This window comes from Rhamphochromis sp. 'chilingali', assembly GCF_963969265.1.
Source record: "Rhamphochromis sp. 'chilingali' genome assembly, chromosome: 10".
NCBI lineage: Eukaryota > Metazoa > Chordata > Actinopteri > Cichliformes > Cichlidae > Rhamphochromis > Rhamphochromis sp. 'chilingali'.
The window spans coordinates 35,519,177-35,544,558 of record NC_137937.1 but is presented as its reverse complement, the minus strand read 5'-3'; the positions used below and the strand labels follow the sequence as shown (position 1 = coordinate 35,544,558).

The 25,382-nt window shown below is 40.7% G+C and overlaps 1 protein-coding gene across 2 annotated transcripts in view; it reads left to right on the top strand.

Moving 5' to 3' along the window:
- fras1 (Fraser extracellular matrix complex subunit 1) overlaps positions 1-25,382 on the top strand; it is a 306,003-nt gene that overhangs the window by 102,336 nt on the left and 178,285 nt on the right. For both annotated transcript variants that reach the window (XM_080893736.1, XM_080893735.1), the window contains exons 4-10: positions 1,083-1,175; positions 4,574-4,733; positions 7,290-7,423; positions 8,214-8,297; positions 13,284-13,385; positions 14,689-14,880; positions 21,245-21,334. In XM_080893736.1, coding sequence (XP_080749862.1) covers positions 1,083-1,175; positions 4,574-4,733; positions 7,290-7,423; positions 8,214-8,297; positions 13,284-13,385; positions 14,689-14,880; positions 21,245-21,334 — 855 coding nt within the window. The remainder of the gene's footprint in view (positions 1-1,082; positions 1,176-4,573; positions 4,734-7,289; positions 7,424-8,213; positions 8,298-13,283; positions 13,386-14,688; positions 14,881-21,244; positions 21,335-25,382) is intronic.

The window sequence follows — 25,382 nt, the reverse complement described above, 5'->3', positions numbered from 1 at the left end:
CGTCAGTGTTTTACAGAAGCCTATGTGCTGTAATTGCCTTAAATATTGAACAAAAGCATCACTCTGGTGACAAATGAACTCTTGTTCTGTTTGATCCTAAACAGTCTCTGTTTGTTTGCACCAATAAAACTCAAATTGGATCAAATTCAGTTATGGTGATTCAATTTTAAGCAGTGGACAGAAAAGCGCGGGGGGACTCGGGGGACTGAAACCAAACAAAAAAAGATGAAAAGTTCAGGAGAGGAGACACCGAATCAAGAATCCAGATATATGAAAACATCCAGGAGCTTCATCTCATAATGTTTATTTTATTTGCACAATTCAGCCATTGTGACAGATGAAGTTTGAAGACGCTGTTAAAATTCACTTCGGGGGCTTGTTTCTACTTCTAAATTTTGTGTGCTGCTGGGTGATTAATGGCGAGCTTCAGCTAAGATATGAACTCTGTCTTTTTCTTTATTTGGGGAGAACTATTACCTGCTGCACAGCTCAATTTCCATCTATTTGTTTCGCCCACTTGTTATTTCTACACTGATTTGTCATTTTTCCGGGTCTTTGTATGCAATTTTGTCTTTCATGCTGCTTCAGTGTAGCTCTATTTGATTTTTTTTTTTCCCTACCATTTTTCATTTGGAAAAACACACTCTGAAAGCTCTGGGGGATCTTTTTTCTTCCCTTTCACAAATCGCACTCACCTCCTCCTTTTTCTTTTCCATGTCACTTCCATAAACATCACCGAAACCTCTAACAGGCTCTGCGTCTGGCTCTCGCCGCTTTCACGTTCTCTTCCTGCTGCACAGCCGGCCTCAATTAGTGTGAATGGGCAGCGCAGTTAGAAGACTCTGTGTTGCATATGTTTTACTACCTCCATTCCACATGCTGTGTGCTCCTGATAGTCTTCATTGACTCATTATTCTGTGCACTGATGTGTTGCATGTCAGTTGATCTTCATGGAAATTGAGAGGCTGTATATTTGAAATGTGATGTATCCATGCTGGTTAACTCATTTCCTCTTTCTGATTGAGTTTCTGAGTGTGTTTTCTCCTTTTGTCAGTCTATTCATGTTTGTGTCTTTTAAAAAGGGCGAGCATTTGAGGATCCCCACCAACAAGTGCTGTCCAGAGTGCGCCTCCTCATCCCAGGGCTCCTGCCAGTACGAAGGAGTCATTTATGGAGTAAGTGATTATAAAAATGGCTGCTTCTCTTTCACCATACAAATTATTCAGGGTTGAAATGTTTACACCAGGATGCAGCAGCTATAGATCAGTTTGCCAGAAGTTTATTAAATCATTGTCTTCCTTTTCCTAATTCATCCCTTTTCCTGCTTCAACATGGCACAAACTCAGGTTCACAAAGAAAGTGACAATCGGTTTGCACAGACGATTCACCTCATCAACTTTCATTTGGGTGAACCGACAGGTTGACCGCGACCTGGGCCAACATCAGCATTTGATGCTTTTATGGTTAAATGGGAGGAAACCCCTGCAGCCAGGCTCTAAAGCTGTGTGGAAAACCTAAAATTAGGAAAATGAAGTCTGTAAAAGCAGTGCATTATTTCTTGGAATGTCATTGTTTCACGGTCGTGGGGAACGTAGAGTAGGGTTGAACTGAAAGCGAGCCATTTATTTAGGCTGATGACAACAATACGAAAAGGTAAAAGCTAAAATTTTAAAACACTAGGGCTAGAAAACAGCAAAGCAAGGGAGCAGACCCTGTGACAAAGGCTACGTCCACACGTACACGGGTATTTTTTTTCGTTTTAAAAAATAATCCCGTCCACACGTAAACGCAGAAATGAAGGATAACGCTGCTAGGAACATGCCAAAGCAACAGGTGGTGATATATTCCTAACTGTGTAGAAATGTTGGCCAATCAGAAGTCTAGAAGCCTCAGTGGGAAATAGTAAACAAAGCTGGTGCACAGGAGCAGAACCGAGTCCTATGTGTGGAGGGACAGTAACTGTGTGTATATGTAAGCATTTAAACACTGCAGAGAGTACAATTAACAGTAACAGTATTGTAGAAATTCATTTCACCGAAACAATAACGTGGCGCACAGTGTGACGTCAAAAAAGGCGCACACCTTTGATGCTGCGTTTTCTCCGTTTTCCTCGTCCACACGTAAATGCAAAAACTGAGTTTTCGAAAATCTCCACCCTGGCAGGCGTTTTTAGAAATCTCCGTTTTCAGTGACCGAAAACGCCGTTTACGTGAGGACGAAAGGTGCAAACGCATAGAAAAATCTGCGTTTTCAAAAATACCCGGCTACGTGTGGACGAAGCCAAAGAATAAAGGGAAACATCAACTATATACACACACAGAACGGCAATCAGGGCAATGGAGGCCACCTGGGGAGAACAAGACACCGCTGAACTAAATCCCAGATGACGAGACAAGGGAAACAAAAGTAACAAAAAAGCACAAGGAAAACTAAATCAAGAAATAAAGTAAGACGTGAGATAACTACATGGGGAAAACGCATGAATCAACTTAATACACCGAGGGAGGAAATAAACGCAAAGGCAACCAGGGACAAAATGAATGACACAAAAGAAGAACACATGACGCAATCATCAACGACACTGAACCATGACACATGCCCAGTAATCATTTATAGATGTGTGTTTTCTCTTGTATGCCACCCTTTTCTTAAAAAAAATATTATAAAAGTTACTCAAAAAGTAAAAAATGTTCTGCGTGAACAAACCAAAGTCATTCAGCTCATGCACTGGTAGAGTTTGTAGACTCATCTCGACATGCTGTAGTTATTTGAAGGACTTGCATTGAATCTCCAGTCAAATCTAATAAAAATGTTTTAAAATATTTTGCATTTGCCCCAAAATAAGGTTTTAAACATATTTTATAAAGACTTTAGTTCTCAATGGCTCTCGCTTCTATTGTCTCTGACATCACTTATGAGCAATAAGAATTTAGTCAGTCTAATCCTGTGTTTTCACAAAGCTGACAGGTCAGCCTGACTCGGGTATTTAGACATGCCTCCCAGTGTCTGACTGTTTGGAAACAAACGCAGCAACAGCTTCAGTTTTATTTCATTTTTTATTAGTTCATCAAAGTTGTTTTTTTCTTTTGGAACCTGCTGTTTCCTTCTCTGCCCTCATTTACAGGCTCATATCAATCATTTGACACTGATGAGTTTGGAACTTGTAACCGCTCTTCAATACCCAACTCCTCAGTCACTTCCAAAAAAAACTAATGCTAGTGTTCTCCCCCCTGACAAAAGCATCTCTGGCTGTTTCATTTTCCATCAAGTGTCCTCTAGTTTAATGACGTTGGCTGCCATTTTGGATAGTAAACGACCTGAAGAGAAACAGGTCTTTCTTGGCAATGATTTTAAAGAGTTTGTTGGCATTGCTTGCCTGGTGAAGTAGCACTTGACATGGATCTGAACAGCGAGAGGAGAGATGAGTTTTGGAGAGGAGTAATAGCATTTTAAGAGTTTTGCTGCATCTTCTTTGAAGGGCAAAGAATAACATTGCATTGCTGCCGCTCCTTTTCCAGGAGACACAGTCTGGAACTGATGACTTCTTCCTTTTTTCCAGAAATACAAGGTCACACAGGATGATGATCCTTATATAACTGCATTCTTTGGAGACTTTTCTGAGTTTGAACTGTCGCTCTGCAAGAGCTATAATACAGAATTTTAATTCAGTACATCACTGGCAGATTTTTCCCTCAGTATTGAAAATAAGGGAAAAATATCCTGGCTGGTAAAACTATAAAGTTCTTAATTGTTTGCCACAGACTTCTTCCTGGGGTGAAAACGAATTTGGATAAATGCTTCATTAAACCTAAGACTAATTAGGTGTTTTACAAAGGTTTAAGAAGGATTTCATGCAGGTTTCTCAGCCTGACACCTCTGAAAATGAGAGAAATCAGATCTTAACTTCTATCATTATGACTGCAGGCATGATGGACCTGCTGATATCTCATTTAGAGTGAAAGAACTGCTCTGGTCTTCCACGGTATCCACAAATGGATGTATAACAGATGGATATCGAAGTCTCTGTAATACCTCAGAATGACTGTTTAATCTATCCTGTTCTGTCAGTCACAGAAAAGAAACATCTTCATGGTTTGCATGAACATACACTCGCCTGAAGTGATAACTCTTTCATACATGTGTGAAGAAAAGCCTGGGAAAATCACCAACAGGCTTACAGCACTGCAGTTTAGCTATCAGTCGAAAAGCTGTCGTCAACTTAAAGTTTAGTACAAACTTGAATTAGATATATGCATGTCAGCGTTCAAATGTTAAGGCAATGCCTTTTCACAGCGTGCCTCCCTATCTACATTCGCATACACCCTCTTATATTTTAATCAGGGTTTTGCTCCTTATCGCTTCTTCTCATGGTCTCTCTTTGTTCTGAAGATCTTCTGCCCCTCTGCGACTCTGCTCTCTGTCACTCAGGCTTAGTCTTACAAAGTCGTCACGTTTACAGAAAGAAAACAGCTTTCCTCTTGTCACTGTCTCTCTGCTGTTTCCTCGTCTTTTTCTTTGCACCCTCGTTGTATTTCTCTGTGTAACTGTCACTTGGTTTCTTTGATTTCCACAGCATGACAGTCAGTGGAGTCCCTCGCCTTGCTCAGTGTGTACTTGCTCCGGAGGGAGCGTATCCTGCAGCACTCGCCCCTGCCCACATCTCACCTGTCCCGGGGATCAAAGCCTGTTCACCCCAGCCGGGGAGTGTTGCCCCAAGTGTGCCAGCAATGGAGGTGAGGGCTAAATTAGGGCTAACACATAGCATACTTTGTAGATTATAGGTGCCGCTTTTTTTCCACGCAGATTTCTTTTAAATGATCATAACTCTGTGTAGATACATGAAAAACATGTTGCATCTCATGGAAATTGTTTGCTTCTTTTCATTAATTTAGACAATAATTGATCTTTAGATATCTCTGAAAGGGCATCTACAAATGGGTAGGATGAGTACGATATATGCAAACAGAGCAAAACTGTGTGGTGGTGACTATGGATATGATTTCTTTTTGTTAGTTTTCAGGAGTAAATGAAAAAGGAAAGACTTTGCAGATGTGTCACATTCTTTGTGTCATGGTTTGCTCTGTGGCAGGTAGGATGCAGGACCCAAACGCAGGACTCACGCACAGGAAATTTATTGCTGGAAATCACTACTACGAATACAAAACAAAAACCCGAACACTATAGGGTACAATACGACAACTACCAGAGAAAAACACAGGGCTTAAAAATGGCAGGGAGTAACGAGGGAATGGGAAACAGGAGGGAAGCGCAGCTGGGGCTAATCTGACATAACGAGACACAGGAAGCAAAGCAGGCTACACTGACATGGGACACAGACTATCAAAGTAAAACAGGAAACAGGACACATACGCAAAGACACAGCTTTCTACTTAATTGTCTGCAATTTAATATTTGGCACCTGTTTATCTTGCTGCGCACCCTTCTGCTAAAACATGAAAATTATATTCCAGTGAACAAATGACTCATGTGAATCAGCCTCTGTCTTTATTGTCTGAAATGTGTCTCAACATTTGCACCAAAGGTGAATGTTGCCGTAGCTCTTCGGATACCAAAGCTTCATTAAATCTATAAAGTGTCGTATCCTTTTGCTGTATCTGTTTCCAAAACTAAGTTAAGACTTGAAAAAGTAGAAGATATGAATCTGCTGACCGAATGCATTTAGGTGAGAACTGCAGGTAAATGTTGTCCACACAGGAACAAACCCTTATTACTTGACAGTGATGCTTTGCCTCGCCTCGACTGAGGCTACGTTCACACTAGCCCGGATGGATTTGAAAATGGCGTCTTCGTCTGAAAACGTTCCGCGTCCACACTAGCGTTTTCAGTCGTTTTCAATGAGTTGCACATCCACACTAAAACAGCCGAAAACGCTGACGTTGCAGTTCCGTGCATGCGTGAAATGCAAGACGACTCGATCTGCGTCATTATTTACATTCCGGCTCTTTGAAACGTGGCGGCGAAATGGCAAGACAAAGCACCGAATTCTTGGTTTAAGTCGTCACATGACTGCATCATATGACCAACATGCGTCATCGTTTTCGAAAGTCTGCATTTTCGAGTGTCCACACTGCGACGGGACAGCTCCGTTTTGAAATGCAGCGTTTTCGAGAGCGCTTTCAAAACGCTGCATTTTTCCTTGGGGAAAACGCCGTCTCAGTGTGGACGGGAGAGAAAACGCATCGTTTTCGTTTGAAAACAAAAAGGCATTGGTGTGGACGTAGCCTGAGTGAGACCTCAGGCATCCGCCAGCAGCAGGTTAACTAATGACTTTGAATAAAAACCACTAAGTAAAGAGAAAACACCTCAACCTCAAACATTATCATCTCCTAACTTCAAAACCCCAATGTTTCATCAGTACTCCTTAGTCTGACCGGGCCCTGACACTTTTTTGACGAGCCGCTCCAGACTCGGATTTCTTTCTGAAAACTTTATGCCAGCGGTGATTTGTGTGACTGCATTATTTTCCAAAACTTAAAGGTTACAAGTTATTAAAACATTCTTCCTGCAGTATTAGCTTCAGGAAGACATGATTAATTAATCCCAATGTCCAAAGGCTTAAATGCTAAAGATGTATCCATCCACATGAAACAGCAATAAAAATGCAAAGCAGTTCTTAGTCAGGTATGCGTTTAAATGCCTTTCTTACAGCTGATTGAATGATGTTTTAATTACTGGATATAGTGAAACTGTTGGCCGTACTGAGCAGTGCTATCAGTGCTAAATAAATAAGCTGCATTCCTCACCCTGAGGAATAGACTGGGAGTAGTTCTTTAATATGTAAGGCAACATCAGGCTTGACCTAAAGGCACAAACAGATACATCCAGGAGTATAACTTTCTGTATCTGTAGATCAGCCCATTTTTACCTTTGCCCGATTCTGCTTTTGATTGAGGATTGGACCGATATCCAATCATAAATATCGGATTGGTGTATGTCAGACATGCAGTAGATTACTAGAGATGAACTCTTTATACGTATCGCTCATATACTTGGATCAGACCAGATGTGTTGTGAAAAACTCAGAGTTTATAGAGTGCACAGAGCAGCCAGATTGGAGCTGAAAGGTTAATCGAGACTGTAATGACGTCTTTGAGCTGCTATGATGCATCCCAGTGGTTAGCAGCTAATTTGCTACTACTTTCTTTCTTCTCTCCTGACCCTAAATCACTCTGTGTGCATGCAAACAATGCCTGAACTGTCAGCTCATTACCTGACACTATTTACTCATTTAGTTTTTATCTGTGTGTGTGTGTGTGTGTGTTTGTTAGAGTCTTGCTCTTGGCAGGGGATCGTTTACAGGGATGGAGAGGAGTGGAAGCCCAGCCTCTGTTCCAGATGTGTCTGCAGCAATGGAGAGGTCCAGTGTTCAGTAGCAGAGTGTCAGCAAGTGGCCTGCAAACCGGTAGGTTTACAGAAACACACAATTTTAAGAGGTTTTGATCTTTAATTTTCATGTGGGCAGTCACTGTTTTTTAATTCACTAAACCTACTTGCATTAAAAGAAGGATTTGGAAGGAGGTGTCTTGGATCCATCCTAGTCAGCTTTCCTCTGTTACCTCCTAAATCCCTCAGCTCACCACCTTTCTAGTCTAAAGCTAAGCGCAGAGACTCATTTTCGCTGCTTCTGTCGTATTTTTACTCTCGGTGACTAACAGCTCGTGGTCATGGCTGAGGAGAGGAACACTGACACCTTCACCTGTATTCTCATCACAACAGACCAGGCCTGCAAACACTGCATCAGTCACCTGCTCCACTCTGCCACCGCTCACAGAAAACTCCCCGAAATACACAACAAAAGTGGAATATTTATTTCAGCTATTCTTAGAAAAGAAACAAATTATATTGAAATGCTAAAGATAGAGGAGCCTGTTTTAAATTCCAGTATGCCTCTTGGGTTATAGACTCCTCTTTTTTCTATTTTAGTGCTTTTTTTATTCCTTCACAGGTTAAATAAATATTCATGTGTTAAAAAATGAAATGCAAGTAAGAAAGGTTTGAAGTTGTTGCAAGGTGGTTTGGCTTTGTGCTAAGGATGAAATTCATCTTATCAACCTCTTGGTAATTGTATTTGCTAAAATGTCAGGTGGGCTAACAGTACTGTCAAAGCTTATATGCCCTTTGTTGTGTGAAATACAGTGAAATAACGGTAATCTGAGAGGGTTTGTGCTTGTGTGTGTGCAATGTTTCCTCAGCATGAGAACTTGGTGATCCAGCCAGGAGAGTGCTGTCCCCAGTGTGTGTCCAACCCTTGTCTGTCAGCTGGAAAACAGTACCAGGTAGGCAGCCTGTGGGTGTTTGAACTGTGCTTGTACTGTGTATGCACCTGTTATTGTGCAGATTTGTGTGAATCCTGTGGTTTACAAAGCCTCTGTGTGTTGGAGGCAGCTAATAACGGCTCATAAATCTATACATTTGAAACCTGAAACATTGATTAGAATATCTGTGATGATAGTGAGAATATGATGCATGCAGTGAATATGTGAATGTCTCTATTGACATGAAAAGTCTGAGCCTTCGTCTCTCCTCCTCTTCCTCCTCCTCCTCCTTCTCCTCTCCTGCTGTGTTTGCAGTGCACATGCTCCCATCTCGCTCACTGCCAACTTTCTCTTTTGATCACAGAATGTCCCATTCTATCTAATGTGTGTTTGCGTTACCACACACACACACACACACACACACACACACACACACACACACACACACACACACACACACACACACACTCTCTCATTCATGTTGGCGTCATCTTGACGGATAAGAGAAGGAATTGTGATGCTTTGCCTCTGGTGTCGATTACCTAACTGAGTAGCTATACAGTCCATACATGAGTGCCTCCACATCGGCATGCACACACACATATTATTGTAAGTGTGTGTGTGTGTGTGTGTGTAAAACACATGTAGTATACATAAGAGAGAATTTCTAATTCTCACATTTAAAAATGGAAAGAATCCAATCTCACAATTTCCAGTGTCCATTTTTCATTTCTACACTTTATTTATAAGGGAGAGGGCAGCACAGTGGTGGCATGGTTAGAGGTGTTGGTGCTCACAGCAATCAGGCTCCTGGTTCAAACCCCAGCTGGGGGCCTTTCTGCGTGGCATGTGTGGGTTTCCTCCACTACTCCAGCTTCCAACAGTACAAAGACATGCATGCTAGGTTAATTAATAATTCTTAATTAGCCATAGATATGAGATTGTAGAAGTGGTAGATGTGGATATGTTTAAATGTGACTTGTACTCAAAGCACTCTGAGAGATCAGTAAATATTGAAAAGCACATTAAATAGAAGAAGGCTTTTTATTTTTCTATAGCGATATGATTATAAAACACCTACAGCGAGCCTTTTACTTGTTTACCTTGTGTAAAATGTGTTGGTTGGCTAATCCTGTGTTTGAATTATGTACTTAGACACTTTAACACCATCAGTGATGCAGCTGAAAGAAGCTAAAACAGTCTCACATTCATCTCATCCACTGTCTTAATGATAGAGAGCTGCGATACTGACAGCTTTCCAATAGACTCGTGTGTGTGTTCCAGTACAGAATAAAGTTCAAACACATTCATACAGCATTTAAAAATACTGGTTATACTGTTCAGTGTTTCCTCTCAGTCACACTTCTTTCAGCCTGTTTTATGTGTTTAGCTCCTTAGCTGTTCTTAATATTATAGTCTGATCCACTTTGTGAATTATGGCCTCCTCAGCTTGCATTTCCGTCTGTTCGCCATACTGTCATATAAACTTGTATCTACACTATAAACCCTGGGTTGGCCTGTCAAGGTCATAACCAATTTTATTAGATAACTTAAACTCAAAAGAGATGTCCTGAGTATGTTTAACCTGCTCTGTAGTACGAGCTAAACTTCACAAAGGCAAAAAGGATCAAAGGACACATTATAATGGGTTATAACAGGCATCGTTTTTGCTTTTACCCTCAAAATTGTAACACGATCATGGGATCTGTGGTGACTGTTAAAAGTCTCCATCGTTGGTGCAGAAATCCTCTAAATGTGAACGTGGATGAAGTTATAGGAAATGTAAATAAGTGTGTCTGCATGTATACAGCACAAGATTCCAGATATTTAAGACTTTATTAACATTGTGCATCCTAAAAGCTATTTATTGTGCTGTCCTTTAATCAGCCTGGTTGTTCAGAAGAGAGTGAAGTAGTCTGGACCTCTGTGATATAGATCATTATTATACACTTCGTAATACGCATGCATACGAAAGAGAGTTTCATGCAAGTTATGTTCAAAGAGCTCTACAGTGTGCCTCACAGGGTTTTGATGCCTTAAATAATGAAATAATTTGCATCCTCTGGGCTATAATCAATATTTAATTGAGCAGTTTAGGGTGGAGGAGGAAGGAAGTTGGAATTTAATCTGACATTTACAGAATTTGACCTTAAATTTAAACAGATAATACGTTTAGGATCTTAAACACATCAGACGTGGAACATCTGTGCGACATTTCCTTTGGTATCATGACAACGTAGCGCACAAGCAAATGTTTTCTCTGAAAGGGAGTCAGAACTTTATAAAGAAGGTACAAATTAAATGGATGCGTCTGAAACCCGTCATCGATCACTGCAGGAAGAGTTTGTGAAGGATACAGCTGACCAAGAAACATAATAATAACCAAATGACATAAGAGCTGTTTGTCCTTTTCTGTGTGTGTTTTGTGTGTTTGCATTTTTGATTAACATTGACAACAATAACAATATTGTAGAAAAAGTGCAGCTTAACATGCTGCTGACTGTTTTAAATACCTGTTACAACAGACCAAGGAAGATCAAAGAACTATGATTTTAAATGATTGCGTTACTGCACCGGGAAAAAGCTAAAGTGATGTCATTGCAGTGCTCTGGTGGGAATCTTTAGCATTCATGTGGTGCCCACCTAAGTGTTGCAGATCAAGCACACCCTCCTCTAAGGCAGCGGTCCCCAACCTTTTTTGCACCATGGACCGGTTTAATGTCAGACATATTTTCACAGACTGGCCTTTTAAGGTGTCGCAGATAAATACAACAAAATAAAATGATACGACCAACACAAAAAACAGATATTTTGTAAATATAATAATAAACGCAAATTCACTGTGTACTTGTGTAACTTTATTAGCAGCGTCCTCCTGAAATGCACCAACAACACTGAGAGTAACATCCTCCTAACATCCTCAACCTCCGCCAGCAGGATAACACTCGTCCACACCTGAATGCTGAATGTAAAACACAGACGTAGCCACTGTGATGTCACCCACTTGTTTCTGCACTGGGCAACTTTTACTCCCAACATTTCTACACAAATATCTGTACTTTCTACTTCTTACACTTTTGTCATGGACCACAGTTCACGCAATCAAGTGGAGCCCAAAAGCAAACTCAGTACGCTTCAGTGCGAGCAAGTACAAGTTTTATTATTCAACAAAAGGTGACCCGGAACAACCACAGGAGGCGAGAGGCTAATCGCAGAACTGAAGGAAACCAGGAAAACAAAGGACACAGGGAAGCTGTAATCGGGACTGTGGGAGGCTGCAACAGAAAAGGGGAAAAGGTTGTTAGTGTGCAGGGGAATGGAGTGACACAACAAGACCGGGCTAGAGCAATCTGGCTTACGATCAGAGCCGGACCGTGGGACTCGTGGGAGGTAAATCCGAGGAGGCAGAGACGAGGTCAGGTGGTACACTCTGAGAGCCAAGCAGGCAGCAGGACAGTCAGGTGGCAGACTGGACAGTAACCACTGAGGGGTGATCACTGACTGGCGTGGAGCAACCGTCTATGCAGGGTTAAATATTCCTCCTCGTAATCGCCTGGAATGGGATGCAGGTGTGATGGTGACGGCCCAACCTGAGGGTGTGGTCACCGGGGCATCCCAAACACTCCTCAGACACAGAGCCACGCACCATGACAGCTTTCACAGCAGGTGCACTGTGCACACTGTGTGACTGCAAACGTCAAGCCCATTTAAACGTTTTTGGTGCAGTTCATAAGTTGTGTTTGCGGTACAAGTGTCAAGCTAGTGCTACAAAGAGAGTAACCTGTAAACTTTCTTGCTTTTTTTTTTTTAGTTTGCAGCTATTTTCAAATTCAAGTTTCTATCAGCTCAACAAACATCAGCTGTTTCTGTGCAGTCTCTCACACGGTGTTTTGCTAGCTAAAAATACAGCAGCTGTATTTCTCAACGAGTAAAAACAGTGAGCGAGCCTGGACTTTCTCACTTTTAATTGAATAAAGAAGTTTAATCGGTACTTCAGCTTTTACCAGAATATTTTTTTAACACAAGTGCCTGTACACCTCTGGGTTTTTGAAGCCAGAGGTTGCTATGTTTGCGGCAGAGGGTTGAGTGTTAAGCTATTGCCTAAAGCTAGTATCTGGTGCAACCCACAGACACCGATAAATTCTATTTAGTGTGAAGTAACAGGCTAATAAATAAAAGTTCACTAACAAAAAATGCAGCACTGGCTTTTTGGATAATTGCACATAGCAGGCCACTCTTGAGCCACGGGGCGATCGTGGCTCAAGAGTTGGGAGTTCGCCTCGTAATCGGAAGGTTGCCGGTTCGAGCCCCGGCTTGGACGGTCTCGGTCGTTGTGTCCTTGGGCAAGACACTTCACCCGTTGCCTACTGGTGGTGGTCAGAGGGCCCGGTGGCGCCAGTGTCCGGCAGCCTCGCCTCTGTCAGTGTGCCCCAGGGTGGCTGTGGCTACAATGTAGCTGCCATCACCAGTGTGTGAATGTGTGTGTGGATGACTGGATATGTAAAGCGCTTTGGGGTCCTTAGGGACTAGTAAAGCGCTATATAAATACAGGCCATTTACCATTTACCATATTTCTTTGTCACAAAAATCCATTAAAAATGTTCCAAAAGGCAGCGACTGCACAAAGGTGACCTACACAATAAAAGTCCAGTTTGCTTTCAATAATATGCTTCATACATATTTCAAATACTTCATTAACTAACTGTTTCAATACTTCACACAACTTGCACATTTCCTGTGCAAGTTGTGTATTCAGTGTTTGAGCTCACTCTTCAAAGTCTTCAAATTAAAGAGAATCATGTGGAAATCTGGTGGCTGGCTCCGTGTTTGTATGCTTTTCACACTGCAGAGACATCCCATTGTTGTTCTCAAAGAAAAGAAGGCGCTCACTGGTTTCAAATGAGCTGTGAGTTTCCTGCAAACAGCTTGTGATTCACTGTGTGTAAGCCTGAAAGTGTGTGTGGGTTTGGAGATGGTCTAAATGTGTATTTGTGTGTCTCTTGGCAGCACGGTGAGCAGTGGCAGAAGAACACCTGCACCACGTGCGTGTGTGACCGGGGTCAATCTAAATGCCACACTAAAACCTGCCCACCCATAACCTGCGACAAGGTGAGTAGTCTCATGCACACAAACGCACGCGCGCAATCGCTGACATTCGGTTTTATGCAGAAGTCGCCACACACTGACAGTATCATGCATCGCTAACTATCTCTGAACCTCAGATCTATTTTCTGGACACTTTACCCAACCCACCCCAGCGCTAAGCTAACCTTTTCATAACTAAGTCTTCAGATTATCAGTTTAACAGCCAGATTACCCAGAAAGTTAAAAAACAGATTCACTCGAACATTTTTGCCAGAGGTGATGCTTGACACAACTTAGAAATAGATCCAGGAAGTATTTTTTACCAGTGCAACATGGGAAAATTTATCAAATGGAAAAAAAGAAGATGTGACGTTGATGCTGTCAAAGAAGAAAATACAAAACCCACAAGGCCAAATACACACATGCACAAAAAAACCATTGAAAAAAGTCAGACTAACGCTCTAAAGCCGAAATGAGTTTAAATTCTTTAGGCACATAAAAAATATATCTTTGCTTTGAGCAATTTATAAACTAGCTGCAGGATTTAAACATTTATTCTACATTGTAATGGAAGCCAGTGTAAACCTGCAGGTGTTTTTCTTAAGTAAGGGCTGCACGGTGCTGTGGTTAGGACTGTCACCTTGCTAACAAGGGATCGTTGGATGTGATTGGTCCAGGTCTTCTGGCTTCCTCCCACAATTCAAAGACATGCCTGTTAGGTTGGTGATTCTAAACAGGGCGTAGGTGTGAATGCAAGTGTCTGTTTCTGTGTGTTGGCCGTGCAATGGGACAGGCCTCGGGCTCCCTGCAAACACATGTTTGTCAGGAAAACTACATTTCTGTAAATCACGTGTTGATAAAATTGCACATTATACGGTTCACAAATGTGTAATTTATTTATTTTTTTAAAGTATTTTCTTAATATGACTCGAAAACAGTTTGCATCCACTTTTCCTGATATTTCAAAGTCCTGCAGTTGATGGTTTTGTGAGATTGTGTGAGATTGTGTCAAAATAAACTACAGTAGCTGTCAGAGCTGAGACACAGAGTAAGCGTGACATCTGCAGTGTCAGGAAAAGCACACCTCTGTGCACTTTCAAATAAAGTTAGAAGAACGGTCTGGCGGCCCACTCCGCTTGGTGTCTTTCCCCTTAATAATGCAAAACACATACTCTCTCTTCCCTCGCTCCTCTTATCTCTCTCTGCTGAAACAGAGATGCACAAAACCAGCATTTTTATAAGCTCCTTGGATTTCCGTCGTCTTCTCCCGCTGCTCAGTTTGCATTCTTTCATCATCTGTAAATAACATTATCCTGCCTCCAAACAGGGGCAGACCAAAGTGAAGCGTGCCGGGCAGTGCTGTGATGAATGCGCTGCTGCTAAGGGAAGCTGCCAGTACCAGGGCGCAGTGCGTTACCATGGAGACATGTGGAACAGCACCGGCTGCGAGTTCTGTACCTGCAGCCGGGGTCAGGTCCTCTGTCAGAGGGCCGAGTGTGGACGTGTCGAATGCCCACAGGTGAGCCCGAAAGGGAAAAAAAAATGTTCGTTGAAGCCCAGAGGCAAAACTGGCCCGATTTTAAAAATCTGTGGATGCAAGGTTAAAATTCACAAACATTTCCTCAGGTCACAGCTTCTGTTTTAGGCTGGAAAACGGTCATCTCTTATTTTTTTAAATGAATTTCCACATAAGCAGGACAGCTGTAGGGGCGCTGAGACATCCCACTGCATCTCGGAAAAAAGTTTTGTTTATTTATGCATTTTTATTTAATTCAAAAGGGTAAACTTTTATATATACATATACACATTACTCAGGATGCTTTTATATATGATATATTTTATGGCTCATAGCTTATAAAATCAGAAACTGAGTATCTCAAATTATTTTGAGGTTGATTAGATTTTTATTCAGATAGTATAAATGGCACGCATCTCTTTATCTAGTTCAGTACACACAACCAAAATCACGGGGAAGACTGCCGACATCATAGTTGTCTAGGTGATGATCGTCCTCCTACCATCCATCCTGCGATCACATCCCTAATCTCTGTGTTGAGACGACGGGCTGAGCAAAAAGAGAACTGGGCTGCTGCTTGGAGAGCCAAAGTCCTCTTTTTTTTAGATGAAACTAAATTTTGCATTTCTTATGTAAATCAGGTTCCTAGAGTCTGTTGATGACCTCTAAACCATAATAGGCCTTAACCTCCTAATACCCAAACTCTTTCATGGCATGCATTTTTAATTTCTCTTTGATATTTGGGCTGATTGGGACCTGATGAATGCAAAAACAAAGAATTACCAGATTTTTAAAAATTTTTTTTGGAGATCCACATGTGAGGACATTCACTTTAAATTTCGATATAACAGTGGCAGTATAATGTCGTCATAAGTGGATTTCAGGCCCATGTAGAGCAAAATTCAGTATTTTGGTCTAGACGACCCAAAATGTGGTGTCCACATATGTGGACGTAAGGTCCTAGGTGGTTAAAATAAATCACTTAACATGTGTGTATGTAAGATCTAAGGAAAAAGCAATTCATAGTATTTCAGTTTTTTGACATGATTGGCTACACTGTAAGAAATTTCTCAGTCAGCTGAGACTGAAGAAGTCACTTGGATGAGTGACGAAACGTTTCTCCCACAAAACGCTGCGTCCAGATGAACAGAATCAACTTTTGGAGATTTACTTACCTGGATGATTGAAAATGCATCAAGAAACTTTCACTGTTAAGTTACAGTAAAGCTCTGTAATCTTTGCTGTTATACTGACTATTTGGTTAATGTCATGCTGTCACCAGTAGTTTATTAATATAAAGTTTAACCGTATGTCTTCGCTCATGTTCCCTGAATTCCGTTTTATTTATTTCTTGAGCTTTGTTACAATTTTCCTCCTCCTTGCACCACACGCTTGCGGGAATATGACTCAGCCTTGGTGGCCATTCATAAGGTTACATTTCATAATATTAATAATCATATAATCTTAATAGCAACATGCCCTCACTGACACACCTTCCTGGATTTGTTTAACATTGTGCCAGTTTTACTGGAAGCACATGGTTAGACTGATGTCGGGTGAAACCAGTAAACCATTAAGCTGTTTTTATAAACATTGGTACAATGAACAGTTTAGCTAATTGAACCAATTCTAAAAACATCTCCCAACATAAAGGGTTCAAATTTATGAACCCGCTAATTTGCAAAACAGACAAACATCCTGTGATGAGAAGTTAGCGCTGTTTGCAGTTTGTAAATGGAACATTTGAATTGTGATTGAAAACAAAGCACCATTAGTCTAATGTGTTGTATTTTAAATATGCTTTTGTCATTCAGATTTGGTCACCAGCGTGTTGGTTCAAAAATGAGCTCTTTCCTCACAGCTGTTGTGTCCAACAGATCTGCATGTATAAAGCTTTTGGAGACAATTGTGTCTTTTTCCCTTCAACAACCTGAATGATACACAGGCTTGAAGGCTTAAAATGAACATGTCACTCTGGCTGTGTTGCTTTTCTTTACATAATTACCCCTAATGTTCCTGCTAATGGGTAATACCTGTGTTCGATGTTTGTATAATTTTATTCTTGTGTTTTTATGATCTCAGTTTTGAGTTTGCAGCATCGTTACTGGTCTCAGGATTCCTTTATGATCATATAAAACTATGCTTTTCCTGCAGACCCCCCCCTGCTTAACCTTTCCTCAAGGCTTACCCTTGCTGTCAAACCCTTGGCCTATTGATGCAACCTGTCAGCACCCTGAAATCCCATTTCCTTTCTTTTAAATAGGCTACTTAAAAGTTAATGGAAGATGTCACTGTTACTTTGTTCAGTTTCCTGTATTTGCCACAGTGAAATTTACCAGTTTAAACGTACACTTTGGTGGAATGGGAGGAAGGGCAATCATTTGAGGTTATGAGGTTGGCTGATTCCATCACAGGTGATTCACTCAGTTGAGATGAAGTAAATTGAAAGAAAAGATGAAACTAATGGTCTGTGAAAGAAACTTGGCCCTAGAGCTTGTCACTAGATGAAAAATATGACTTGCGCTCAGCTACACTAAACCTACCCCAGGCTGAACCCCTCTGCTAAATGCATAGCATCTCTTAAGACAGTAATACAGTGTCAGTGTTAAATATGGAGTATCTACTGGTTCTTAAAAGGTATTAAAATCTCTAAAATGCACTTTTACCAATACGTTAAGTAATAAGTTTTGGGTGTTTGTGGCTTTGTTCCGATATCTACCTCTTCACAGCATGTGTTGAAATATTCTTGAGCAGTATACTAAGCACCAGATTCCCTCCCGATGCACCTGTGGGTGTGCAACAGCATGCGTTGTACATAAAGCACTAAATGCAGGAATTAAAAAGTGCTGTGTCAATGTGGCTTGTAGTGAAGTAAACTGAGAAAGTGCTACATAAATGCCAGACCATTTAAAACGTATCAAATGTCTTAAAATCTGTTTAAATGTTTTAGTTACATCTCCATCAAAAGCAGAAGTTGAGAGCTCTCAGCTTTGAGTCAGGCGATTTCGTCTTATTTCAACTTGTATGTTTGATTTAAAATCCACTGCAGTGGTGTACAGAGGCACAATTATAACAACTGTGTCACTGTCTAAACCAGGGGTAGGCAACTCCAGACCTCGAGGGCCGGTGTCCTACAGGTTTTAGATATCACCATGTGTCAACACACCTGAATCAAATGATTAGTTCATTACCAGGCCTCTGGAGAACTTCAAGACATGTTGGGGAGGTAATTTAGCCATTTGAATCAGCTGTGATGGATCAAGGACACATCTAAAACCTGCAGGACACCGACACTCGAGGCCTAGTGTTGCCTATCCTTGGTCTAAACACTTATGTTGCTGACTGTAGGTCGAGGTTGAGTATTTGGCAGCTTAACAGCTACAGCTAATGTTGTAGAAAACACACATTAGAATTGACAGTCATATTAAAAATACACATCAATCATATAAATATATCCCTGTTACATTGTACATACAGACCACGCAAAGAAGTGTATTTTTGCCCATCCTGGTAGTTTCTACTACATGATGGACTCAGACAAGTTTACAGTGCAGTGATGAAAACCCTGAACATGATGATGAAAAAGAAGGTCCTACTAGTTAGCATCCTCGTTAGTCTATGGAAATACAAAGATGCTAAATTTGATCCAAAATCATTTGGGAATGATCTAAGTTTAAGTTATAGTGATTTCCTCTTTTATTCAAAATGTATCTGTTAATGCAAACCATGTAAACCGCAGCATGATGTCCTTTTGGATGAACAGTTTGGACCGTGTCCTTAAACTCACTATAAAAATGACATTTTTACATTATTGAACTGATGCCAGTGTTTTGAAATATAAATATTAATAAATACATATTTTTCTTTTTGATATGTGTTTCCATCAGATGGGTTTGGTCTAGGACAGGGGTGTCCAACTCCAGTCCTCGAGAGCTACTGTCCTGCAGCTTTTAGATGCATCCCTACTCCAACACAGCTGAATCAAATGGTTGGATTACCTCTTCAGCATGCCCTTAAGGTTGGGAAAGGCCTGATAACAAGCCATTCATTTGATTCAGGTGTGTCGGAACAAGGATGTGTCTAAAACCTGCAGGACAGTAGCTCTCGAGGACTGGAGTTGGACGCCCCTGGTCTAGAACGTCATGTAAAGTGTTATTAAAAGGATCTTTAAAAGTCAGAGTGCAACAGCTGAAGCAATAATAGCCTTCATGTTAAGTCATCAAAGGTCAGACTTGGCAGGAATGTAGGTGAGTGTGTTTGAACAAAACAGCCTAGAGGATTTGTTAAAGTTATTAGCCGGTGTTCCCATAGTTGCTTCAGTCCCCCTGCTTTAGGCTCCACGCCACGTTGACTCAACACCTCATCCAGTTTTAAGATAAGATAAGATAAGATAGAACTTTATTAATCCCTCGGGTGGGTTCCTCTGGGAAATTCGATTTCCAAAAAAGCACAGCACCGACAGAAGTTACAGAGTTATACACACACACATATATATAAATACAGAGACAATATAAATAAAATATACGAAGGGGATAAATAGAATAAATAGGAATAAAAATAAAAATACAAGTGAATTGCACATTTCAAGTATTGAGTATTTATATCAAGCAGATTTAATAATATTGCTTTAATATCCCCGACCACGACCAAATAAGCCCTCATTAATCATGCTGTATGGCGATAATTACAGCTGCTAAGTGTCGTTAGCTCTAAGTAGCATAACTGGCATTTTTCCAACTTTGAACTCAACAAGGTCACCGTGCAGAGAAGACAGAGCCAATTTCCACTGTGTGTTTGTGTGTGCGCGTGAGTGTGTGTGCACAAAACAATTAAGACAAGGTTATGGGTTTAATGATGTGTAGGTCAGGAGGCGGCGAAAGGCACTGGGGTACAGTTATACAGGCAGTTTATGATTCCTGCACTAATAATGTACCTACTGTAATGGTACTGAAAGGACTTCTAGTCTTAGAAAACTGCAGTATTGGGATACTACTACTGTGACATGCATCTTTTATTTCCAAGTTTCATCTTTTCTTAAAGTTGAAATGCGTATGGGTGTAGGAGGAGCCATTAAAATCAATAACACATGGGAGAAATTGGTAAGTTTCAGAAGCAGTTTCCGTCTCTAGATGCCAGATTTTGATGATATCTGCAATAGAGATGACTTCCATGACTTGAATATAATGGAACTAAATGGTGTGTAGTGCTCAAAGTGCCAAAAATAACCACAGGAGCAGCGCCTCCCTCATGACCCAGGTAATCATAGTAATGCATGAGTCTTGTTGGGAAGAGGTTAATGGAGAACTTGCTTTTTCCCTAGAAAACTGCACCCAATAAACTCATCACTGAGCAGAAGGAAGCATGCAGCTGTCTGGAGCTGAGATATCTTCATAAACACAAGTGCAGTTTCAACAATATCTCAGTTTTTCCACATTCAGTCCATCTACGTCAATAAATGCATAAAAGACAGTAATTTGTGCGCAGTCAGTAAAAATAACGTAACCGTCTTACTTTAATGTGATGCATGATATCATGGGCAGTTTTCTTTGTCTGCAGGCTGCAAAACTGTCAAATATTTAATGATTTCCACTACTCTCATGACTTGATCCATTCAACAATATGCTCGCCTTCTCTGCAGAGCCATCCAGGAGAAGCCGAGTAACTGTCGCTCTTAGTTTAGCTTATTTTAGAGCAACATCCACCACTTACAGGAATCAAGTAGCTACAGTACCCGACAGCTAACCTAACATCTCAAGAGGATGGAGCAATACTTTCATTTGGTCATGCTGTCACAAACACGAGTGGATTTCCAATTTCTTGTCCTCAGTGAGCAGAGGAAACTTGGTGGGTGGAGTTTGGTGCAGAGAAAATAGTTCCTAGTGTTTGTAATTTTTTTGAGGAAAAAGTTAAATTATTAATAAGTAGCAACCAGCAATCAAATTATAGCTGAATAACCATCACGTTATGCTGTTTAGATGACTCAGGAGTTTTGATTGACTCATCTTGGCTTGTTTTTCTATGTGAAGATTAACAGCAAATACTTTGGTTTGCTCTCTTTTCCTTTATCTTTTCTGTTCCCTCCCTTTGTCTGCCTCTTCTTCCAGTCTTTTTTAATTAATTTACTTTCTTTTGTCTACTGCTCTCTTCCTCCTTCTTTCCAACCATACTCCCTTCTCCCTCCTACCCCTTCCTTCGTTGTTCTTGTCCTGTTTCCTTCTTTTTCTGTTTCTTTTCCACGTTACTCCTTTATTCTCCTTCATCATTTCCAAAATAGCTTTCTCTTGTGCTGTACTCTTTTCTTTTAGCTGCCGTCTGTAACTTCACGAGGAGAATTTTATAAAAATGTACATTTTCTTTGTTTTTTCAGGGATCTGAGCTCGTTAACCTGCCGGGGAAATGCTGCCCCGAGTGTTCGTCTGCGAAACCTTCCTGTGTGCACAAGGGAAAATCCTACAAGGTACTTCTATCACAAGTGTAGATTTTACTTTGAGCTTGTTTGCTTATAAACAAAATTGCAAAATCGGGCAAAGAATTCCTACTGTGTGGGAGAGACGAAGACTCCACAGGGCTTCTTTCCCTTTACATAAGAAAAAAAGAAGCTAAGTGGCATGAAGTCTCTCTGCAGAGGAGGCTGTTACGAAAACAAACACATCGCTATTAAGCTACACAAACACAAACTCGAAACACTGGAAATTACAGTTGCATTCAGACGGAACATGTGTGTTTTTTTGGACAGAGCTGTGAAATTAATCAGGGCTTTTTAGGTCACAATCTTTTGTTTGTGTTCTTTTAGAGGCTCTTCAGCTTCATTATTCATAGGTTAGACCTGGAAAACCACAATGCAAAGCTTTAATTGTTTCACATTGATGGGGACGATGCTAATGTAGCGCTGCAGGATGGTGAACGACGCTGTGGCTCAGAGCGAGTGTCGGGAGAACTATTATCCTTTTGAATAGATTGTTCTTTGTTCCCATGAGGAATTAATCTTACCACGAGTAAATAAAAACAGATAGATACTGCATACTTATTACGCGCCTACACACATTTATACACGGTTGTATCAGCTTTGGCGTTTTCCTGTGATGGGAGAGAGTCACCGAAAGGTTAAAGCTGCAGGTTTGTGACGGGATGATTACTGGTTTGAATTCACGAGTGACTTGGAAAATAACAGCTCGGGACGTTAATGAGTTAGAATAATGAACTGTGTTTACCCAACACTTATCTTCTGGTTGATTTAAAGGCACATTAACAGACTATTTACAGGGAAACTGAAAGAAATGAAACAGTTTTCAGGTGTTTATTTGAAGCTGTGATTGGTCTAAATGGGAACATTTTATTACAACCTTAAGTATAATAAATAAAAAGAGGTTTGCAACCTGCCCTGCATAAAAGAATATCTCAGATATGAATATAAAGTGTCCTGTTGAGCCAAGGTTCTCTCTCTCAGCCCAGCTCAGATTTATACTGTGCGTGTGGGGGGCTTATGCTAATTGACCAAATCATTTTTAACTTATGAAGTTTTAAAGATGGATTAAATACAAGTGAGAGAAGAGTGTGCAGAAATCAGCTGGCACCATAACATTTTTAGATTTCTCGTCATGCACAGATCGATCAAGCTGAATAAAAAAAGTTCACATCATTTGTCACACAGGTAGTTATTTTCTCACCTCTGCAAAGAAAGCTGATTGGGATTAAATAGCATAGATTCACTTCCGTTGAATTGAATTGAATTTTATTTATATATCACAGAATAAAGCAACATTTGCCTCAAGGTGCTTTATATTGTAAGATAAAGACCTTACAGTAAGATGAAGAGAACAGAGAAAACCTCAACAATAATATGACCCCATATGTGAGCATACGAGTGCTTTGGCGACAGTGGGAAGGAAAAACTCCCTTCAACAGGAAGAAACCTCCAGCAGAGCCAGGCTCAGGGAGGGGAGGCCGTCTGTTGGGACCAGTAGGGGTGAGAGGAGGAAGACAAAGACATGCTGTGGAAGAGAGACAAAGATTAATAATTACAAATGTCACTTAAACAACAAACTTATTAAGCTCGGATTGATTTTGTACTTATAACTGTGCTCATACGTACGATCACGCAAACAAAAAGTTTTCTAAGGACTCCATGAAATGGAAAAACTGATGAAACTTGTGGTTTCCATCCATAAGAGGGTAGGTAGCTGCTACATGCTGCTAATCAATTATGCTTCACATCGGCACATGTGAACACCTCTGCAAAAGCTGATGTTTTGGCAGCGTGCTCGTCTGGAGCAATCAGGTGTGTTAACACAACAGCAGAATCTTCCCAGGAGTGGATGTCTCAGACTTTCACTCCAAGGTCTGGCTGTGCAATGCTGAGAGAAGCTGCAAAAGCAGCATTAATAATAGAATCTGCAGCATTAATATTGTATTCAGAGGTTTGAACAGTGTGTGTGTTTTAGAAAGACTAAGTGGCAGGCTGACAGGAACTTGCAGAGAGTTTGTAGAAGTGAAAGTTATTTTGAGCAGCAGGCTAAGACGAGGCTTTAACAATGTAACAGATAGCTTTAAGATGGCCTTAAGATGTTTATGATGATGATAACTTTGTATTTCAGGTGCAGTTATAACTATTTTATACATATTGCATATCTGTGCTTATTTGAGTTGATGTTCAGGTTCATTAATGGTCTAAAGCTTCAACTAGTGAGAGTGTCTAGATGATCCATGCTGAGGGAAAACTAGAACATAGAAGGAATTGCAGTACATGCTTACACAACAGTTCATTTTAATATCTTTTATATGTTCATATTCTTGTATTAAGCTTTTAGTAGGGGTTCTTGATTAAAACATTTATTTAGTAGAAGACATACATATAGTCTCAGTGAGCCTCTGGTCTGGTAAAAGGTCAGAAGTGCAACAGGTGAATTGAGAAAGAGCATTTGAGGACGAGACACAGACAGTTAGTAGGTGAAGAGGTGACACAGAGAGCATGTGAGGTCGTGACACACACACACACACACACATGAGTTAGATTTATTTAGAGGAGAGAGAGATTAGTCATGTCTCGGTAAAAGAGGAACCGTCCTTGTCTTCTCGGCAAGAAAGAGGAACTGAAAGGTTGACCGGAGGAATCGGCCATGAAAATAGAAGATGATCTTCTGGGTTAAAAGTCATTGTGGTGTTGATCTGATCTATGTATAAAATGTATCTGTGACGCATGAAGGGGCGTCAGTAAATCAAACCCTGATGCTATAAAAATCTGTTTATGCTTTGATTAAGTTGAAGATCACTTGCTGTCTGCGTACAGAGTGTTCTTCCCACACGTGTGTAGTCATTAAAATCATTGTTTGACCAAGATCCTCTGGACCAATGGTGGTTTGTACTCTCCTTCCTCAATTTTTGAACCTTAACACATGTTAAATATTAAAGTGCAATTAGAAAAACAAGTGTAGCTTTTTTGGATGAGTTGCCCCGAGAAAGCCTCTGCTCTCCAAAAAGAACATGGCAGCGTGACTTCAGTTCGCTAAATTGCATCCAAACAGACAACAAGACTTCTGGAAAAATAGTCATAACACACAGCGCCATGTTTGGTAAACCCCAAACGCAGCAAATCAGGGCAAACACCTCATACCAGCTGTCAGCACAGTGGTGGAGAGGTGATGATTTGGGCTTGTTTTGCAGCTGAAGGATGTGTGCACTTTGCAATCATTGATTCAAATATGAACTCCTCTGTATACCAAAGTTTTCTAGAGTCCAGCGTGAGGCCATTTGGCTTTGCCAAAAATGGGTCATGCAACAGAACAATGATTCAAAGCACAGCCACAAACCTACAACAGCAACCTACAACTAAGAAAAAGAATCAGCCAAGTTAAGGTCTGGACCTCGACCTTGATTGAAAGGCTGTTATGGGACCTTAAAAGAGCTGTGCTTAAATGAATGGCCACAAACATCAATGAACTGAAGTAGTTGTATAAAAAGGAGTGGATCAGAACTTAAAAACAATGTGAGAGACTGATAAAATCAAGGTTTATCAGTCTCTTACATCGTCAAGCTAAAGACAAGCTTTGGATCATCTCGTTCTTCAGAGGACTGAAGTCTAAAACTCTTCAAGGAAAAAAACCTATTATCTGCAAATGAGGAAAACTCGCTCTTACACCTGTAGAATTTCTTAAATAACGGTAGTGCTGGTGTCAGAGCCAGGTGACGGCACACGTTAGTTTTTAAAGCGATCTGCTTGGTTCCCTGTGTGGACAGTAGAAAGTTTGAAAAGTCTTCACAGGTTCTTGAAAAATGTTTCAGTTTTCCATGTGAGGCTCTTTTCCCTTTGTGACTGACATTCCTGCTGTCGCCTGTTCGAATATCTCCCCTTAGTGGGCCTCAGTCAGTTCACTCTTTCTGTTTCAAAAAACATATGAGAGTCGTGACTGTCAGCCTTCTTTTAAAACGGACACATGCAGCTCATTAGCATTCAGACCACGGCCTTCTCTGTGTGGCATCCTTTTTAATCGTTAATCAGCTTCTTCAAA